Here is a 22,572-nt window from a genome sequence, read left to right as displayed (position 1 = left end):
TGGGCTCCAGGTGTTCCTCCCTGGACACGCCCCAGTGTGGCGGAAGTGCCGGCTGTTCTCCCGGAAGCTCTCCGGGTGTCCCTGCTCCTCTTCCCCCCAGCAGTTTCTGGTGTGGTGTAAGTGCTGAGGTCCAGGGTCCCCAAGGCATTGGGGCGCCCCCTGGTGGTGACCACGGGTCCCTACAGGGTTGGGCTTCCAAGCCCCCTACCCGTGGCCCCCAAAGCATCCAGGATGGCGGCCCCCACATGATCCAGGGTGGGCATAGATCTCCGGTCCCTCAAGGCGTCCCGGCCGGGTCATTGCCCCGGCATCCCTGACAGTGCCCCACAGCCAGTGAAGACCACTCTCCTGACAGGGATAGTGGCGGAGACGCCACGTGAGCACCAGGCTGCAATCCCCCCTGTTACCGGCACCCTGGGGCCCACTCCTTCGGCACCCCCTCCGAGGTTTTCACGCCCCTTTGGTTGGAGCCACTCGCTCCCTCGTAGTCTACTCCAGCCGTGGCGGCACCCGCCAGCGGAGAGTCCTTCGAGCAGACGGCCCGTCTCCTCTCTCTCCCCTCACCGCGCACACAGCCCCCTGCGCCGCATCCACTGTCGGAGGATTGCTTACTTGTTGCTGATCATTACAATCACAGCCGTTTTCAGCAAACCCTCCTTCATGCTGTACGGGGACGGCTGTACTCACCTTTCCCGCCGTACACCTCCGGCTGAAGAATCCAGCGTTGCGCCATCTGATCGCCATCAAGAGCTCCTCCATAGATGCGACTGCCTTCATCTCCAGCACCTGCGACACACGCTGCTCCGCAGGCTGAAGGCACACCTCCAGCTCCGACAGAGCAGCCGGCAAAGACAGGAAGTTAACTGACGCGGAGCCTACCTGTCCGTCAGCCTCAGACGCCGGCAGCTTCCTGTGGGCCTCTTCCTCCGTCCCAATCGGGTCTCCCCCCGGCACGTGATGGACATTCCCTCATCATGCCTCTCTACAGTCATCGGCGGACACGCAAGACACACCATCCAATTGCATGCCTGTCAGGAGGAGGGACTTCCGGCCCGCGGCCATTTTGGCTCCCTTCCTGCAGCGGCAACGTGCTTGCCGGCAGCCTTGCCTCTCAAGCTGCAGTGTCTCCTTCTCCGCAGCTCCCGCAGCTGCCACCGTGCTGTTGAAGCCCCGCAGACTGGCATGCGCCTGCCACTGACGTGGATCTGGAAAAGCCCCTGCCTGAAAAACAGAACACACGCCCGGCCCCGATAGGCAGGAAACTCACCTCCCAGGTCCCGTCTAACCTCTCTGAACGCAATGCCGTTCTGGGCGCCTCCAGCAACGGCGCACTTGTCGGAGACCGCTGCACTCGTGCTATGCATGCCGCCAGCCAGCGACAGGGGAAAACGGCTCTCCTGCAGACCATTGACGGTCACGGGGCTGTGTGCACGCCGCTCCCGCAGCACGTGGGTGGGGTCCCCTGCTGCACTGGGCCGTCCACAACAAGATTTTGAGGAACAGGTTCCCGTCCTGTATCCAAACGACTACGCCACTGTGGAATGGGACCCGGACACAGACAGGCGGACATCGTTTCTGCACCCAACACACTCCTTTATTATATACACTATTTACAACAAACAGTCCTGTGCACAAACCCAGTGCCTCCAGCACCGATCCCCCAAAGTCCAGGCGTCACAGTCACCAAGTGCCTTTCTAGTCGCCTCCAGTCCTCTCTCCAGCTCCGTCCTTCTTCCACCCGACTTCCGCCGCTGAATGAAGGGAGGCGGCCCCTTATATAGGAACTCCACAGGTGAAGAAAAAAATAAAAGATTTCTTGCTTTTTATACGTGCCTCCTTGTCCATCAGTGTTGGATCAGGCACCTATATAGCACCTTATTGTTACTATATATATATATATATATATATATATATATATATATATATATATATATATATAGATATACATACAATAGTCTGAACACACCAGAATAACTAAAAAGGAGAAAAGGAAAATTTTAAAAGTAACAAAATGTCTGACCTAATATTCCCAGTCCCAGTGAGGCATTATGCAGACATATTGCTGTCGGTATACAGGACCCCCAGTCGTGTTTCTTGACACCCTTCTGCTGAGTAATTCATTGATTAAAATTCCTCAGTGTCAGAGAGAGGATATACAACATTCTTTATGTCATTCAGTTTTGTTTTCATTCTCTCCTTCACTACTACTTCCAGGGGGTCCAGAGTGCGTCCCATAACTGAGCCTGCCCTTTTAATTTGGTGGACTTCTCTTGAAGTGATGTTGCCATACCAACACACCACAGTGTAGAAAATCACACTAGCCATCACAGAGTTGTGGAAGATGTCACTTCCCACTTTAAAGGATCAAGTTTCTTAAGAATAAAAAGCCTGTTGTGCCCTTTCTTCTCTAGTTCCTCTGTGTTCTGAGACCTGTCCAACCTGTCATTAATGTGGACCCCCAAGTTCTTGTAAGATTGCACCACCTGTACATTCACTCCGTGAATTGAGTCCAGACAGAGAGGCTCTTTGGAGCGGCGAATGTCAGTTCCTTGGTTTTGATGATGTTAAGTTGCTGACAATTCTCTTTGCACCAAGAAATAAAAGAGACAGGACTGATCCTTGTGGTTAATTTAGTTTGGTTTGCCTCTTGTCTTGTTCTTTTTCCTTTCTCAGTATTGAGCCTATTCATTCTGAAACTCTTCTTGACGATTCCTTGCCTTCTTGTAACCACTTCACTTGCAATATATTTTTTTGGTCACACAAAACTAATCTAAAAGAGGCCTTGACACTTTTCCCAGTTCTCCACATTGTGTAGCTATTGTGTGCTGGCTCCACAGATGATATGGGTTCTTAAAGGCACAAGGAGCACATAGAGCGTGGCACACACCATCTGAAACAAAGCAAAAGTGATTTGTAAAATCAATGCCCCCTCCAGAAGATGGCACGTAATGGGCTGACCAACACTACCTCTCTTTTGTCACGTCGCTTATGTTCCTTACTACCTGCTGCTTAGTATGGCCAGTGATCTAAACAGACAACCAAATCTAGAACAGAATGTTTAAGTTAGAAGCAACCTTAACCCAGCAGAGATGGTGTGGTTAACATTTGGTTAAACCCAATGTTTGCGAAAAGACATTTCTTTTTATAGTGAGCTGGATCAAATGTTCCATCTAATGAGCAAATCTTTTTGCCAACCTCACTTTTTCTCTCCTTTTCATTCTTATGTAAATATGGAGACTAACTAAACTACTACACTTACTCTACAAATTCGGAGCTGGTTGTGATGTTTTTTGTGAGGCAGTGCACAAACTCTAGTAGCCACATTCTGTAGCATTTGATCCAAGTGGGATCTGCATCAGACGCTACTTGTCATTAGGTAGAGCACATTTGCGTCTATGTGACCCATCAGTGTTTGATCAGGTTAGGACTTTAATATAAACAGAGAGGAGAAATTTGACAAACAAGAGGAAACCATTCAGTCCATCAAGCTAATTTATTTAGTTCTTTTAGGAAAAGAAAATCCGAGCACATCTCTACAGTTTTGATGTCACTACACTGGTTACCTGTGTCATTCAGGATTGACTTTAAAATTCTGCTTATGGTTTATAAAGCCTTAAATAATCTCGCTCCATCTTATATATCAGAATGTCTGACACCTTATATTCCAAATCGTAACCTCAGATCCTCAAATGAGTGTCTCCTTAGAATTCCAAGAACAAAACTTAAAAGAAGTGGTGAGGCGGCCTTCTGCTGTTATGCACCTAAAATCTGGAATAGCCTGCCAATAGGAATTCGCCAGGCTGATACAGTGGAGCACTTTAAAACACTGCTGAAAACACATTACTTTAACATGGCCTTTCTATAACTTCAATTTAACTTAATTTAACTTAATCCTGATACTCTATATGTTCAATTCATCATAATAACTATTCATGGTGGCTCTAAAATCCGTACTGACCCCTACTCTCTTTTCTGTTTATTTTTCCGGTTTCTTTGTGGTGGTGGCCTGTGCCACCTCCACCTACTCAAAGCTTCATGATGCTCAAACAATGATGGACGGATTAAAAGGCAGAAGTCTACGTGACCATCATCATCATCAAGCCCTTCCGTGAGAATCCTAAATCCACAGAGGACTGTTTCATTTATGTTAGGTAGAATGCCCAGAGGGACTGGGCGGTCTCATGGTCTGGAATCCCTACAGATTTTATTTTTCTCCAGCCGCCTGGAGTTTTTGTTTTTCTGTCCCCCCTGGCCATTGAACCTTACTCTTATTCGATGTTAATGTTGATTTATTTTGTTTTATAATTGTGTCTTTCATTTTTCTATTCGGCGGCACGGTGGCGCAGTGGTAGCGCTGCTGCCTCGCAGTTAGAAGACCCGGGTTCGCTTCCCGGGTCCTCCCTGCGTGGAGTTTGCATGTTCTCCGTGTGTCTGCGTGGGTTTCCTCCGGGCGCTCCGGTTTCCTCCCACAATCCAAAGACATGCAGGTTAGGTGGATTGGCGATTCTAAATTGGCCCTAGTGTGTGCTGGGTGTGTTTGTGTGTGTCCTGCGGTGGGTTGGCACCCTGCCCAGGATTGGTTCCTGCCCTGTGTTGGCTGGGATTGGCTCCAGCAGACCCCCGTGACCCTGTATTCGGATTCAGCGGGTTAGAAAATGGATGGATGGATGGATTTTTCTATTCTTTAATATGTAAAGCACTTTGAGCTACTGTTTGTATGAAAATGTGCTATATAAATAAATGTTGTTGTTGTTGTTGTAGCTCATAGTTAAGCTGTCCCAGTATCTCTTCCGGATTTTTCACAAAGGTTGTCAAGGTTCCTACTTCCTCTCCATGTCTCAGTAGTTTGTTTCAGATTTCTCAAGCAAAGAAGTGATTCCTGGCTTCAGTTCTACTTGTACTTCCCCTAAACTTCACTCATGTTCTTGAGTACGTGATTCACCCTTAAGTTGAAAGAATTCTGCTGGATCTACTTTGTCAATGCCTTTGAGGGTTTTGAAGACTTGGGTTAGGTCCCTCTGTCCGATACTCTGTCACAGTAAGACAAATCTTGGGGTGCGCCTGATTGCTCTCCTCTGCCCAGCTTCAAGTGCTGCTGTGTGTTTCTTGTTGGGTGGTGACCAGAACAACACACAGTACTTCAGATGCAGTTTGAGCGTAACTAACGGCCCTTGATTTTAGGATATAACATCACATTTTATTTGCCTTTTGAATTGCTTTTGCTTAGGTGATGAAAATTGTTTTCACTCACAATATGGATCAGATGTTCCTTTCCACACGGGTCTACATACTGTATCTGATGACATACAGTAAGATTAGTTGGGGTTGAAACAGTTACATACTGCAGTGGTTATTTCTGCCTTTTCATGTCTCCATTAGCCTCGGTTCCCAGGTTGTGTCGTGATTGTATGGAGTTCATATGCTATGTTTGTACTTAACATTTATTTATTAGGGATTAGCCAATTTCTTATCGGAGTGGCTTGAAATTCTTCTTTTCAGTCAATAAATGATGGATGGAAGGATCTTTCTATAAATGTTAGTCATCTGAATCACATTTGTTTTTTGTGAAGTAGCACAGATCTACATTGGTCAGACGTGCAGCATTTAAATTTAAGATTTATGCTTTCCTGCCCAGTGACTGCATGAATAAATAATTCCAAAATCTCATTTACTCAATTACTTGCTTCTTTTTTGATTTGCTTCCACGTTCCAGTGACACAAGCTTTAAAAATTTAAGTTTACACTGAAAGGTAGACATGTGAGGTTAAACGACTAAATTGGCCCCAGTGAGAGTATGAGTGAGATCTTGTGTGGGTGTGATTGGGCCGTGCAATTCTGTTCAAGGCTGTTTGGACCCCCATGTAAGCATGTAACAGTATGTTATGTTTTCTTGTAATTTGCAATTGTGATCAGCAGAAAAAGCATGGAATTTGCTTTGCATGTGGCAGTTGGGCTTAATTAGTTGTTGCTGATTAGAAGGCCAGGAAAAAAAAAATTCCCTAGTTTTTGTAGCATTTTAAAGGACAGCTTGATGTCAAGCAGCTTAAGGTTCGTGGGTTTGTTTCCCTGCACTTCCCATATACAGTCTGCTGGTTGTCCTGTGTCCGCATAGTTTTATGATGGTAGGGGCCCAGTGGCAGGTCTTGGAGCACTGGACACAAGAGGAGATCCAGTACTGAGATCCATCACGGGAGAGACTTGTTAACACATACAGAGCTGCTCATACTGGGTCACTGGACAGATAGATAGATAGATAGATAGATAGATAGATAGATAGATAGATAGATAGATAGATAGATAGATAGATAGAAATGCAATATATGATAGATAGATAGATAGATAGATAGATAGATAGATAGATAGATAGATAGATAGATAGATAGATAGATAGATAGATAGATAGATAGATAGATAGATAGATAGATACCTGCCTGGGACATGGAAGAACTAGGAGAGTGTCAATACCTCCCCCAGGACACGAGAGGGCTACCACCCTAGGGTGCAGGGGAGCCACAAGATTGGAGCTGTAAGGCTCCACCCTCTTGGGGCACGTGGCCAATGCCAGGGGGCGCCGAAACATTGCAGGAAACATGGACTGCACCACATTCGCCTCAACAGAAAGTGCTGCTAAGCCTGAAGACAGATACACCCGGTGTGCTTCCGGGTGCTTGTGCAGCACTTCCGCCACACCCTAAATATGGAGGATCTCTATCATTCTTTAAGGGTGTGGATCATGCATCTATGCAGCAGGGAACCACTTCAGCATGTCATTAAATGACAAGGTGACAAATAATAGGATGGCCATCGTGAGCATTGCTGCACATTTCCTTTGTGACACACTGTCATTAAGCATCTTCAGCCATTGAGTTATTCAACAGAAGTGTGCAAAAGAAACACTACTTTATACCTTTATACCTGCAGCAATATGCCTTTAAAATGCCTCACTATGATTTATTTTTAGCCAAGTCAGAGGTTTTCTTCTTTTTTTAATTCTGTTGCGTATTTAAGGAGTGTTGTTCTTGTTATTTGTTATAATAGTTTTGACTTTCTCTAAAACCTAAATGTTCAAAAACAGAACACCTAAATAAAATATGCTTGTGTAAAGCCTCACTTGAATTGCCAAGTTGGACTTTTTATTTTTATTTTTTTTAATTTTGTTTTTTTGAGGAATTCTGGCATGTGTTCAGACCATAGTGCGTTTGTGTATATATACTGTACAGTGATCCCTCGCTATATCGCGCTTCGACTTTCGCGGCTTCCCACTATCGCGGATTTTAAATGTAAGCACATCTAAATATATATCACGGATTTTTTGCTGGTTTGTGGATTTCTGCAGACAATGGGTCTTTTAATTTATGGTACATACTTCCTCAGTTTGTTTGCCCAGTTGATTTCATCAAGGGACGCTATTGGTGGATGGCTGAGAAGCTACCCAATCAGAGCACGTATTACGTATTAAATTAAACTCCTCAATGATATACGATATGCTTCCCGCGCAGTGCTTCTCACACTTAAAAGCTCTAACAGCCCATATTGATTTTTCATTGTTTGCTTGTCTCTGTCTCTCTCACTCTCTCTGCTCCTGACGAGGTGGTGTGAGAAGAGGGGCTGTTTGCTTAGAAGATAGGGACGCTCCTGTAAAAAATGCTGAAAGACTACCTTCGCATTGATCCCTTCATTGCCGCTGCTTTATCGCGGTGCTTGCATACTTAAAAGCGCAACAGCCCTATTGATTTTTCATTGTTTACTTTACTCTCTCTCTGACATTCTCCGCACCTTTGAAGAGGAAGATATGTTTGCATTCTTTTAATTGTGAGAAAGAACTGTCATCTCTGTCTTGTCATGGAGCACAGTTTAAACTTTTGACTAAAGGGTGTTATTTCATGTCTAGAGGGCTCTAATAATGTTAAAAAACGTATTTAGAAGGTCGTAAACAGGTTTTCTATGCTCTAACTGCGAAAATATTAGATTTATAAATAAAGAATCCCACTTCGTGGAAATTCATTTATCTGTCTGGAGCGGATTAACCGCGATAAAAGAGGGTTTATGCTGTATAACTGTGCGGAGAATATTTATAAACAGTGTAGGAGAGTTTCTAAGGGCTTAAAATATCTAAAAATAACCATACAAACATATGGTTTGTACTTCGCGGATTTTCACCTATTCATCGAGGTGGGATTACTATATATATATTGTGAAGGACAGCTGGGTCCCATGCCTGGCAGGGACGCCCCTGCTGCTTATGTTCCGGGGGAGTCGCCATGGGCAGTCCAATACCTCCCCTGGGACGCTTGGTGGCAGCCTCCCTGGCCGACGGTGATTCCCCAACCGCCCGCAGGGCTCCATGGGAGATGGAGTCCTCCACAGCTGGGTTGGGGCCCGGGGTGGCCGCTACGGGGGGCTGTCTGCTTCCCACAGCACGGCTGGACGAGTCTTCAGCCCCACCCGGAAGTGCAATTAGGACCAGGTGGTTAATCACCTGGAACACTTCCGGGTGGGCTATAAAAGGGCCCAGCCACCACCACTCGAGGAGCCAGAGTTGGGAGGAAGGAGACGAAGCTTGTCTGGGAGGAATTGTTAGAGAGAGGTGAAGAATTGTGTTTTGTGCTTGGCGATTTTGGGACTGTGTTTGGGCTGTGTGGCACGGGGAAGACGTGTCCCACAGCTGAAGAAAAATAAAAGTCATTGTACTTTTTATATGTGCCTCCGTGTCTTTCTGTGTCATATATATTTATCTATCTGCAAATGTATTTATATATTTAAAGAGATTCTGTAAAAAGCCAAATATCCTGCAAACAAAGAAAGATCTATCTATCTATCAAACATTTTTTTTATTCAAGAAGTTCTCTGTACAGAAAAGGCACTGTACCTTTTAGCCTTAATTGAGGTTTTGGAGTTACATTTTGCCGCCTCATTAATTCCCTGTGAGAATTTCAGGAGCTTTCCATTGATGGGTGTGGTCAAAACAATATGTGGAATTACTAAACCTATTAGTTTTCTTTATAATTGCCAGGTGAAAAATGGGAACTTTGCGGGATCTACAGTATGCTCTCCATCAGAAGATCGAGGAGCTGCGGCAAAGAGACGCCCTTATTGACGAGCTGGAGCTGGAGCTGGATCAAAAAGATGAGCTGATTCAGAACCTGCAGACTGAGCTGGATAAATACCGGTCAGTCCTACAACCTACTGGCCAGTCTGTTTCAGAACAACCAGAACTTGCAGAGCAGCAAAGGACCAAACGGCAGGCCATCTCTGCAGAGCCTACAGCGCTGGACATCAAAGACATTAGCCATGTCACCCTGACCTGCTATTCCAAAAATGAGAAGTGAGTATGCTTTTCTTCCTGTGACCTGTCACAGTATGTGATTAACGCATTCAAAATTTCTGCATTTAAGTTTTTTAACAAAACCCCTAAAAGCATTCATTTAATCCAGTTGATTTTTGCCTCTCTTTACACTTCATGAAACAGTGCCAAGTAAATCCAAGTCTAATAATAGCACTTGATCGTTTCTTTTGTTATTTCTTGGTCTTCATCCATAAATACCAAAAGAGTTGCCATTTTACCCTTGTAATTCAGGATCGTCCCTAATTGAAACATAAAATACAGCGTACCTTATTGAATCAGTAAGGGAGACGACTTGACCCCAATTTTCATACACACCATTTCACATATACACAAGCTGCTTCAAAGTGCAAAGAATAGCATGAGAACAATTAAACTCAAACCAGTTATACAAGCGAAGTGAACGAGGTGCATTTTCATGTCTCGCTAATGGTGTAGACTGACGAGCACTGTATGCTGAATGAGATGGCAAACATCATCATCATTATTGCCATTATCCTGCTGTCACATATTGTCATTTAAAAAAAAAAGCCACATCAAGCAGTATAGCAGAACGTCTAGAACAAGATGCCATATACAGTGATGTCTGCCAATACAAGTTTGGCCTTGAAACTGTGGAGCTCTGCCCGGACGCAGACAGGCAGACGTGGTTTTAAATCACCCAACACACGTTCATTTACAATATATTACTATTTACAAGGTGCACACACAACCCCAAACTCCCCCAAAGTCCAGGCCTTTCTCACACTGCCTCCTTCACCGCCTCCATTCCTCTCCACCAAGCTCTGTCCTTTTCCTCTCCTGACGCCAGCCATTGAATAGAGGGAGGCGGCCCATTTTATCGTCACCCAGGCATGCTCGAGGTGCCTCCTGATGAGCTTCCGCCGCCCCTTCCTGGGGTGGCGGAAGTACTGACTGTGCACCCGGAAGCACTCCGGGTGTCCTTGGTCTTCTTACCTCCAGCACTTCCGGGTGTGGCGGAAGTGCTGAGGGCCAGGGATCCATAGGCATTGGGGTACCCCCTGGTGGTGACCATGGGCCCCTATAGGGTTGAGCTTAAACAGATCTTAACAGATCGAAGTCCACAATTGAACTGAACTCGTTGACTTAAGATGGCGGTTTTAAAGGCCATTGGAGGAAGTAATGTCATCAGGGCCAGAACCAAAAGTGACATCATGTGGACCGAAAGTGATGTCCTCGGCAATGACATCATCAATGGTGTCGGTATTTCCCAAGAATGGTCTGTAAGGGATTGAGAGAGACAATTAGTGCACCTTACTGCCCACTGGTCATGCATGGAATTACAATTATTCATGCCCTTTAGTTGTCTCCTATTCGCATGTGTGTGACAGGATACATTCTGTGACAATGTGCGATGTAAAACATGTAAATAAATAACCTATCAGGTACATATTTAGAAGTTTTTTTTCAGTCTGTTCTTTGCTATTTAAACTCCTAATCTTAACACATTTTCAGTCTAATGAATAAGTCCTCCTTCTCTTCAGGTAAGTGCTGTGGAGTCGACTCGTCTGCATCACGCGGTTAAGCACAACCAGAGCTCTAACGGTGCCAATTGTGCACAAATTTTTAATATATCCATCCATCCATTATCCAACCTGCTGAATCCGAACACAGGGGTCTGCTGGAGCCAATCCCAGCCAACACAGGGCAAAAGGCAGGAACTAATCCCAGGCAGGGTGCCAACCCACGGCAGGACACACAAACACACACTAGGGCCAATTTAAAACCGCCAGTCCACCTAACCTGCATGTCTTTGGACTCTGGGAGGAAACCGGAGTGCCCGGAGGAAACCCACGCAGACACGGGGAGAACATGCAAACTCCACGCAGGGAGGACCCGGGAAGCAAACCCGGGTCTCCTAACTGCGAGGCAGCAGCGCTAACACTGCGCCACCATACCGCCCAGATTTTAATAGAATTTTTTTATATTTAATTGTTTGTGTAATTGTTAGAGCTTTTTGTATGTTGCCTTGTAACATAGTAGTCCAAATCTTATTTTTTATTTTTTCCAAATATTATAGCAATGTTTGTGTTGGGGGGTGTTTGGTAGTTGTTGTTTCTGTTACATAAAACTATTCAGTAAACTAACTGACTAACTGAATCTAATATGCATTGGCAAGTGATTATTAAAACTGATTTTATTAGGAATTAATTATACTTCATAGAAAAATATTGACATGCTTGAAGGAAGTATAATATATTGTAATTAATATGCAGTTGATTCCGATTAAAAAATGTAATTGTTCAATTAATCACTGGTAATTTCTTTAATTGAACAGCAGCCATTTTTTTTCTCCTGTTCAGGTTGAGTCCAAATGTTCTGTTAAACCAGATAGTTCAAAATAAATACACACGGGAGTAAATGGAATAAGGAACTGCCGGGTTACTTACAGCTTACTGCTAATAAGGAGTAAAAAACAACTAAAATAAGCAATAATTGACTTCTCAATAAGAAACTGGATTGCAACAAAAACCTGCAGTGACTTTGCAGACCCTGTTACAGGACAATTAAATATGAAAAGTGAAAGTGAGGTAGGGTGTAGCATTGTATGTGGTGGATCCAAGTGGGTCTGATGTACAGTTAGGTCCGTATTTGGACAGTGATACAGTTTTCATCATTTTGTCTCTGTGTGCCAACCAAAATGGATTTGAAATGAAGCAATTAAGGTGAGACTGAAGTGTAGATTTACAGTTTTAATTTAAGGTGTTTAACAGAAACATAATTTGAGCCATTTAGAAAAGACAGACATTTTTATAAATGGTCCTCCCATTTTCAGGGGGGTCAGAAGTATTTGGACAAACTAACATAATCATGAGTATAATGATCATTTTCAATACTTGGTTGAAAATCCTTTGCAGTCAATGACTGCCTGAAGTCTGAACTCATGACCTTCTCCAAGTGTTGGTTTCCTCCCTACTGATGCATGGCCAGGCCTTTACTGCAGCTGTCTTCAGGTGCTGCTTGTTTGTTGGACTTTCTGCCATCAGTTTTGTCTTCAGTAAGTGAAGTGCATGTCCATTGGGTCTGTTAATATTAAACATGCAATCTGCCATCTGTGCAGTAATGTGGGGGCAAGCAGAGTGGTGCAGTGTAAGTGCTGCTGCTTCACCACAAAGAGACCAGGGTTTGTGTCCCGGTGCTGAGCTTGTATGGTCTCTTTGTGTTCATGTGGGTATACTTGAGTTGCCCCTGGGGTTTGCTTTAATTGGATCCAGCTTTCTGGCAACCTTTCTCTGGATAGGTGGGCTTAAAGAAGGGGTCTCCAACCTTTTTTGCCCTGAGAACTACTTTTACAAAATGAAAATGGCCGAGAGCTACTCATGTTTTCTAACATTTATTCTCATAGCTTATTTCAACTCAAACAAACTGAATAATCTTCTTTTGCCTGAACATTTACAAAATATTGGTGTCCGCAACTCACATTTTGCATTAAAACATCGCAAAAAAAATGTTGTTCACCTGCAAGTGCATTTTGTATGTCTGTATGCATTTTCTAGTGTATCTCACACTATTGAATTAAAACATGAATGCTGTCAGAACAAAACAATGCAATTCCAAATCCACAGATATGACTTCTTCATTTGTCATTGTGTTCCATGTCACTGTGTCTCTTTATTCACAGGTCCAGTTTCATGTGGGATGTGTTTTTTAGTTAGTCGGATGACTGGCACTGAGGTGTCTGGTGGAGTGGAGCCACTGAGGTTCACTCTTATGGAGTCATTTAAATGTTCATCTCTCAGTCTTGTTTTGAACTTTGACTTAATAACATTCATGTCAGACTCACAGGGATATGGAGACCCAAACAAAGCAGACATTTTCAGAGCTGCTTGGTGAAGATTCTTATAGTTATCTGGCTCTACTGAGCTCCAGAAATGCTGAGAATGCTGTTGAGACTTTAACTGCACATTATTTTGAAGGTTTACTAATATATAATATATAAAATCCAATGTCTGTCTGTCTGCTTTTCACGAGAGAACAACTTAACGGATTTAGATTGGGTTTTTTTCTATAATTTGCTTGAACATTCTGGTTTGTGACTTCTCTCATTTCGCTATGTATCATAGTTCGCTTGCGGTACCAATTTATTTGTTAGAATCCGAGAAACACGCAGTGGGCCTTCCTCACTCACACGACAGCTTTGGGGCGTTTGCCTTAACTCCGCTTAGCTAGCAAACGAGAGAACAATTGAATTCAACTTTGTCTGATATTTAATATAAAATGTTACTTAGGTCTTGATGAGTTTGAGTCCGGATATTCTCTTAAGTGTATGTCACAATTCAGATTGTGGATCGTGATTTTGTTTTAAAAGGATCGTGATATGATTTTTTCGAAAGATCGCCCAGCCCTAATTTGACTAATCAAGTTTTCAAATTCTGTAGGATTCATTAACCCTTTGGTGAACTACTTGGAAAGGGGCTGCAAACTACCGGTAGCTTGCGAACGACATGTTGGAGACCCCTGGCTTAGATAATGGATGGGGGTAAACCAAGGGGAGTTTTGGAAAAAGAAGAACACAGAGGATTCTGAGGGAGGTTTCTGTGTAAGGTCCATGTTACCCTTACTGATAAAGATGAAGAGTTGCTATTATTATTATTATTGTGTCAGTGGATAGTGGTTACATGGTGTCTGTTGTTCAGGCACTTGAGTATAAATTTCACAGAACTCTGCACCTGTGACAATGAATTTGAACTTGAACAAGTCTGCTGGCTGATCTTTACTGCTCTGAAAATGTTTTTCTTCACATTTTCTGGAATTGCTGCCTGTCTCTACATTTTGGTTTGCCATTTCTGACTCTTTGTCTTCAGATCTCTTGATTGGTATTACTTTTCACCTCATTTCATTTTCTTTACTGTGCTTCCTATTCCTATTTCCAGTCAGCAGAGGCCTTTTCACTTTGTGCAATAATGCAGTCAGATTAGCTCTGGCTTTTCATTGGAAATCTTCAGATTCTTATTCTTTAATCTGGTTTTGCTTGAATTCATTTTGAGATGGATCAATGGGTCATCTGGCTCCAGAATTAAGAAGTGCCTGTCTGCTGTGCAAGTAGTTTGCTGCTGAATGGTTGGTGGCTGCTGTCATGATGTCCTCTTAATCGTGCAGCATTGCCTTTTCTTTCTTCTTTTTTCCAGGTTTGAGCCCTGATGGGGGCTTATTTTACTTTATCATTTTGATATTGTACTCTTTCTTGTACTTGTTTGATTAAATATTAATTTCATGACTATATACAAGCACGCTGATCATTTAAAACAAGACTCTTGTGGTGCACATGTCAATGTTTGATGTGCAAATAAAAATCAATCAGAAAATTTCTTATTCAGTTGAACTGGCTGAAAAACTGACTGCCAAAGCCTCTTAAAATTTAAGGACATAATTCAGAAGTGTGAAGTGTACATACTCTTTAAAGCTAGGGTTCAAGGTTGGAACCTTTCCTTGATGGGATATGTCATGGAATTTTTAAAATATATTTTCTGAAGTGGGCAGCACGGTGGCCCGGTGGGTAGCGCTGCTGCCTTGCAGTTAGGAGACCCGGGTTCGCTTCACAGGTCCTCCCTGCGTGGAGTTTGCATGTTCTCCCTGTGTCTGTGTGGGTTTCCTCCCAAAGACATGCAGGTTAGGTGGATTGGCGATTCTAAATTGGCCCTAGTGTGTGTTTGTGTGTGTCCTGCGGTGGATTGGTTCCTGCCTTGTGCTCTGTGTTGGCTGGGATTGGCTCCAGCAGACCCCTGTATTCGGATTCAGCGGGTTAGAAAATGGATGGATGGATGGATTTTCTGAAGTCACTCTGCAAAGTCTTATATATATATAAAGTGCCCTCCATAATATTTGGGACAAAGACAAATTTTACCTTTATATATCCCTGTGCTCCACAACTAAAAATTACAAATCAAACAATTCAGATATCGTGATTAAAGTGCACATTGCAGACTTTCATTTAATGGGATTTGCATGCATTTTGGTGACACTATGTAGAAAGGACAATTTTTTTTTCTACATGGTCCCCCCATTTCAGGGCACCACATATGGCAGGTCTAATAAAGCCATCATATTTAGGAGTTTGGCACAGACCCCTCACGTTCAGTGACTGATTGGAGTCTGTGATTCATTGACATCTTCAGAGGCTGAGGATCTTCTCTTGTGATGATGCTCTGCCAAACCTCTAATGCAGCCATCTTCAGCTCCTGCTTGTTCTGGGGGCTTGTCCATTTTTTCTATTCAGTATATGGAAGGTCTGCTCAATTGAACTTAGATTAGCTAACTGGCTTGAACATTCAAAAATAGTCCATTTTGTAGCTTTGAAAAACTGTTGCCTTAGCAGTATGTTTGAGTCACCATCTTGTTGTAATATGAAGCACTGTCCAATGAGTTTGGAGGCACTGACTCAAACTTGAGTAGATCAGATTTTTCTGTACACCTCAGAATTCATTGTGCCATTGCTGTTGGTAGATCAATCACCAATGAAGAGAAGTGTGCCACGACCTGGGGCAGCCATACATGCCCAAGCCATAACACCCTACCATCATGTCTAACACATGAGGTGGTCTGCTTTAGATCTTGGGCAGTTCCTTTTTGTCTCCACACTTTCTTCTTGCCATCACTCTGATATTGGTTCATCTGTCCACAAGGTCCTTATCCAGAATTCTGCAGGCTATTTTAAGTCCTGTTTCACAAACTGTAATCTGACCATCATATTTTTGTGGCCAACTACTAGTTCAGATCAACAACAACATGTATTTTTTTAGAACACATTTTCATACAGATGATATAACTCATAGTGCTTTACAAGATGAAGAAAGAAAAGTTTATAAAAATAAAAATAGAAAAATAAGATTAGGCATTACTAAATAGGTTTCCCCCGAGTGCTCCAGTTTCCTCCTACGGTCCAAAGACATGCAGGTTAGGTGCATTGGCGATCCTAAATTGTCCCTGGTGTGTGCTTGGTGTGTGGGTGTGTGTGGGTGCGCCCTGCGGTGGGCTGGCGCCCTGGCCGGGGTTTGTTTCCTCCCTTGTGCCCTGTGTTGGCTGGGATTGGCTCCAGCAGACCCCCATGACCCTGTGTTGGGATGTAGCGTGTTGGATAATGACTGACTGACAATACTAAATATTAAAGTATAAAGTAAGGTCTGATGGCTGGGAGGACAGAAAAAAAAAAACACAAAATCTGTAGGGGTTCCAAGGCCACGAGACCACCAAGCCCCCCCACTAGGAATTCTACCTAACATCAATGATCTCAATTAGTCCTCATGGTTTTCAGGCTTCACATGAACAGAATTAGATGATAACGGTCATTTGGTCCTCTGGCCTTCTTTCCATCAATGTAGGGACATCAAGGTGCTTTGATCAGGTGGTGGTGGCGCAGATTGCCAACACAGAAAACTCGAAAAAGAACAGCAAAGAAAGTAGGGGTTAGTACAGATTGAGGAGCCACCATGAATGATAATAATAATTAAATAAATGTACAGAATATCAGGATTAAACTAAGATGAAGCTATGAGAAAGCCATGTTAAAATAATGAGTGCTCCACCGTATTAGCCTGGTGAATTTCTATCAGTAAGCTATTCCAGATTTTAGGTGCATAACAGCTGAAGGCCGCCTCACCACTTCTTTTAAGTTTACCTCTTGGAATTCTAAGCAGAAGGTCATTTGAAGATATGAGGTTATGATTTGGAGTAAAAGATGAAAGGCATTGTGAAATATAGAATGCAGCGAGATCATTTAAGGCTTTGTAAACCATAAGCAGTATTTTATAGTCAGTTCTAAATGACACAGGTAACCAATGTAGTGACATCAAAACTGGAGCGATGTAGTCAGATTTTCGTTTCCTAGTTGAGATTCTAGCAGCTGCATTCTGCACTCATTCTAACCGATTGATGTCTTTCTTGGGTGGTCCCGAGAGGAGTGTGTTATAGTAATCTAGTTGATTAAAAACAAAACTGTGAACCTATTTTTCCACATTTTGCAAAGTTATAAGGGATCTAACTTTTGCTATATTTCTTAAGTGAAAAAATGCTGTCCTAGTAATCTGATTAATATGTGATATAAAATTCAGGTCAGAGTGAATAGTTACCTATACATTCTTTACTTTAAGCCTAATGGATCAAGTTTATTTCTAATACCCTCATTTTATCCATTTTTGCCAATCACTAACTTTTCTGTTTTCTCCTTAATTAGTTTGAGAAAATTACTACTCCTCCATTCAGAAACACAAGTAAGACATCGTGCCAGTGAATCAAGAGAGTCTGGGTCATCAGGCGCTTTTGATAAATACAGTTGTGTGTCGTCAGCCTCGCTGTAGTAGCTCACATTATGCCTTGAGATAATCTGATCTAATGGAAGCATGTAAATTGAAAAAAGCAGTGGACCCAGGAATAGATCCTTGTGGAACACCATATAGAATATCATGTGTCTTTGAAGTATAATTACCACAACTAACAAAGAATTTTCTATCTACCAGGTAGAACTCAAACCAATTTAAGACACTGCCAGAGAGGCCCACCCATTGACTAAGGCGATTTCTAAGAATATTGTGATCAATGGTATCAAATGCGGCACTCTGATCTAAGAGGATGAGAACAGATAAACAGCCGCAAGCCATTGACTACTTTAACGAGTTCAGTTTCTGTACTGTGATTTGTTCTGAAACCCAACTGGAACTTATCAAGAATAGCATGTTTATTGAGGTGGGCATTTAGCTGCATAATGACTGCCTTCTCTAGGATTTAACTTAAGAAATTCAGGTTAGAAATAGGTCTAAAATTGTCAAATTGTCAAAAAGAAAGGAGTCAAGATTGTTTTTCTTGAGCGGGGTCAGAGGCGGCCTTAGGGGTATGCGGGTGCCTGGCCAACCCCACGTGGGGCCAGTTACGTCAAACGCTGTTACCGGTATGTGTGGACTGTATAAACCTGCATGCAAGTTTAATAAAATTTATATTAACATACACCAGATTTTCGCATTACAGTATTCAGCTAAATTTTTCCAAGATAACATGCGGACTATCAAAATATAATGATATAATCTATTTAAAAAGTACAATTCCTAATTCATGACAATACCACGACAGTGCGAAAGGTGATGCGGTATAATGCGACATTAGCAGGGCCCCTTCTAGAAAAGTACCCAAATTGCAAGTATACTCTGAGTCTCGACATGCTGGATGTCATTGTCATAACTTACACTGATGTCATGTCAGCTGGTTATCATTAGCGAAACATGTTTTTGTGCATTAATATTCAGACATGTTTATGGTTTACAAATGAAATGTGAGTTTCAGTGTTTCAACAGGAAGTGTGAAATTAACATAGAGGCATCATCATGAAATCTCTTACCGGTTTCCAGGTTCAGAGATGAAAAACCACTCTTCTTGCCTTCTGATTGGAAAAGTCATTGATGACATCTTCGTAGTCTAATCTGGATGCAATGTCTTTTTCTATAGATAGGAGAAGCCACCCCAGCAAATATTGGGCTACACCTATTTTAAGAAAGGATTATACTGGCGACCCTTTTCAAGCGATGAAGGTGGAATATGAAATGTTTTCAAAGACGTACATGTACGGAATTTGACCTTGAAGAGGGATTTTAAAAGGGATCTTCTTGGATGCATCTCAAATATACGTATATATACTGGAGAATATAATTTGACAAATCTGCTCAAATGGGACACGTGGACCTCAAAAGGGGGCCTCTTGAACACTTGCCACCTCCAAACGCTGCTCTTGGCAGGGGTTTAACAACAGCAGTCTTAAGTCTGGGAAGACCCCCGTATCTAATGATGAGTTTATTATGTCAAGAATACTATCAATTAGCACTCCAGATACTTCTTTGAAAAGACTTGTTGGTATTGGATCAAGGACGCAGGTGGAGGGTTTCAGTTGAGAAATTATTCTATACTAGCAAAATACCTGCGCTTCGCAGCAGAGAAGTAGTGTGTTAAAGAAGTTATGAAAAAGAAAAGGGAACATTTTAAAAATAACATAACATGATTGTCAATATACAGTAATTGTTTTGTGAGTGTTATGAGTGTTGCTGTCATCAAGGATTTGATTATCATTATTTCTTTCAATCAGGTTCGTATTTGAAAAATGTGTTGTGTTCAAGTTACATTCCGTGTTTGTCAACCGTTGTAAAGATAACAGGTTTCATTTATCGAAGTGTTCACTACCCAAATCGGTACTCGTGAATCTAAGATGTTTAACAGGCATTCCTGGTATTAAGTTGTGGATTTGCCTATTTAGCAGCAGGGTGTCTATGAACTGTGGTCCCTGCCCAGGAGGACGTGAGGAGGGCTTGTGCCTCCTCCAGGCCGCGAGGGGGTGTCCGTCCTGGTTCTGTTGGGGACCACGGGTCGAGGGTATGGACGCCCTACCCTGTAGGGGCCCGTGGTCACCGCCAGGCGGCGCCCCGATGCCGGTGTATCCCGTGTGATCCTCGGCCGGGGCTGGAGCCCGGCCGGGACGCCTTAGAGGACCAGAGGAGGGCGTGTGCCTCCTCCAGACCGAGTGGGGGCGTCCGCCCTGGTTATGCAGGGGGCCTCGGGTAGGGGGCTTTGAAGCCCAGCCCTACAGGGACCCGTGGCCACCGCCAAGCGGCACCCCAGTGCCTGTTTATCCCGGGAGCCCGGCACTTCCGCCACACCAGGAAGTGCCGGGGGGAAGACGACCGGGGAGACACGGACGGCTTCCGGGTGCGCAGCCGGCACTTCCGCCACACAGGGGTGTGGCCACCGTTAAGTGCCGGGAAGCAGCTGGAGCCCATCCGGGTTCCCATAAAAGGGGCCGCTTCCCTCCAGTCAGCGGTGGACGTCTGGAGGAAGCAGACAGAGCTGGAGAGAGAGGACGGGAGGCGGCCAGGAAGGCACAAGAGACTGTGGGCCTGGACATTGGGGAAATCGGTGCAAGAAGGCACTGGGGGTGCACGTGAGCAATTTGTAAATAATATTATTTTAAATAAACGGTGTGTGGGTGAAAATATGCTGTCCGTCTGTCTGTGCCAGGGCCAGCGTTCACAGAACTTAATTTAAACTTAAGCTTTACACCATGCTTTCCTATTGATATGTCTACAAAGGCTTGTTCAGCTTCAGAGGGTTGTTCTTTTCTTACTGCATCAATAATCAGCTCGTCTTCCTCTTTATCTGAGACATCACACACTGCATGCACAGGTTTACCTTTCCCAGTCCTGCAAACTTTAGTGAAGTGGTTCAATTTACCACATTTTTTACACTGTCTTCCTTTAGCTGAACATTGACTTTTTACGCCGTGTGCTTTGTTTCCACAGTAGCTGCACTTATGAATATGCTTGTATGCGTCACTCACTTCATATTCTTTTGCTGCCTCATGAAGGCAGTATACAGTGACGTCCATAGATATTTGGACAGAGACAAGTTTTTTCTAATTTTGGTTCTGTACATTACCACAATGAATTTTAAATGAAACAACTCAGATGCAGTTGAAGTGCAGACTTTCAGCTTTAATTCAGTGGGGTGAACAAAACGATAAAAATGTGAGGCAACTAAAGCATTTTTTTAACACAATCCCTTCATTTCAGGGGCTCAAAAGTAATTGGACAAATTAAATAACTGGAAATAAAATGTTCATTTCTAATACTTAGCTGAAAACCCTTTGCTGGCAATGCCAGCCTGAAGTCTTGAACTCATAGACATCATCAGATGCTGGGTTTCCTCCTTTTTAATGCTCTGCCAGGCCTTTACTGCAGCGGCTTTCAGTTGCTGTTTGTTTGTGGGCCTTTCTGTCCGAAGTTTAGTCTTCAACAAGTGAAATGCATGCTCAATTGGGTTAAGATCAGGTGACTGACTTGGCCATTCAAGAATTTTCCACTTCTTTGCTTTAATAAACTCCTGGGTTGCTTTGGCTGTATGTTTTGGGTCATTGTCCATCTGTATCATGAAACGACGCCCAATCAATTTGACTGCATTTAGCTGGATTTGAGCAGACAGTATGTCTCTGAACACCTCAGAATTCATTCGGCTGCTTCTGTCCTGTGTCACATCATCAATAAACACTAGTGTCCCAGTGCCACTGGCAGCCATGCACCCCCAAGCCATCACACTGCCTGACTCCACCGTGTTTTACAGATGATGTGGTATGCTTTGGATAATGAGCTGTTCCACGCCTTCTCCATACTTTTTTCTTGCCATCATTCTGGTAGAGGTTGATCTTGGTTTCATCTGTCCAAAGAATGTTTTTCCAGAACTGTGCTGGCTTTTTTAGATGTTCTTTAGCAAAGTCCAATCTAGCCTTTCTATTCTTGAGGCTTATGAGTGGCTTGCACCTTGCAGTGCACCCTCTGTATTTACTTTCATGCAGTCTTCTCTTTATGGTAGACTTGGATATCGATCGCCACCCCTGGAGAGTGTTGTTCACTTGGTTGGCTGTTGTGAAGGGGTTTCTCTTCACCATGGAAATGATTCTGTGATCATCCACCACTGTTGTCTTCCGTGGACGTCCAGGTCTTTTTGCGTTGCTGAGTTCACCAGTGCTTGCTTTCTTTCTCAGGATGTACCAAACTGTAGATTTTGCCACTCGTAATATTGTAGCAATTTCTCGGATGTTTTTTTTTCTGTTTTCGCAGCTTAAGGATGGCTTCTTTCACCTGCATGGAGAGCTCCTTTGACCGCATGTTGTCTGTTCACAGCAAAATCTTCCACATGCAAGCACCACACCTCAAATCAACTCCAGGCCATTTATCTGCTTAATTGATAAGACATAACGACGGACTTGAACACACCTGCCCATGAAATAGCCTTTGAGTCAATTGTCCAATTACTTTTGAGCCCCTGAAATGAAGGGATTGTGTTAAGAAAATACTTTAGTTGCCTCACATTTTTATGCAATCTTTTTGTCACCACACTGAATTAAAGCTGAAAGTCTGCACTTCAACTGCATCTGAGTTGTTTCGTTTAAAATTCATTGTGGTGATGTACAGAACCAAAATTAGAAAAAAGTTGTCTCTATTCAAACATTTATGGACCTAACAGTATATTGTATGTTTTGTATATTTTCCTCTTTTTACTTGCCTGATATCCGCTCTGTTCTCAATGCAAGCGAGTCAAGACGCCAGGGAGAGTGCGTGTGCAGAAACAACTCACACAGCTGCGCCCTCGTCCTGCTTCTTTAGGTAATTTAACTAATAGAGCATAAGTCTGGAAATAAATGGAAGAGGAAAAGCAGTCATGTAGGCATGTATAAGGCTGGA

At 43.3% G+C, this 22,572-nt stretch overlaps 1 protein-coding gene across 1 annotated transcript in view; it reads left to right on the top strand.

Annotated features, from left to right (window-relative positions):
- Positions 1–22,572, top strand: part of LOC120538748 (cGMP-dependent protein kinase 1-like) — a 156,671-nt gene that overhangs the window by 16,731 nt on the left and 117,368 nt on the right. The window contains exon 2 of the mRNA XM_039768184.1: positions 9,014–9,325. Within this exon, the coding sequence (XP_039624118.1) occupies positions 9,021–9,325 (305 nt within the window). The 5' untranslated portion in view covers positions 9,014–9,020. The remainder of the gene's footprint in view (positions 1–9,013; positions 9,326–22,572) is intronic.

The sequence above is a fragment of the Polypterus senegalus genome, chromosome 11 (genome assembly GCF_016835505.1).
Source record: "Polypterus senegalus isolate Bchr_013 chromosome 11, ASM1683550v1, whole genome shotgun sequence".
NCBI lineage: Eukaryota > Metazoa > Chordata > Cladistia > Polypteriformes > Polypteridae > Polypterus > Polypterus senegalus.
The sequence above is the reverse complement of the archived record's forward strand: the minus strand, read 5'-3'. Positions and strand labels throughout refer to the sequence as shown.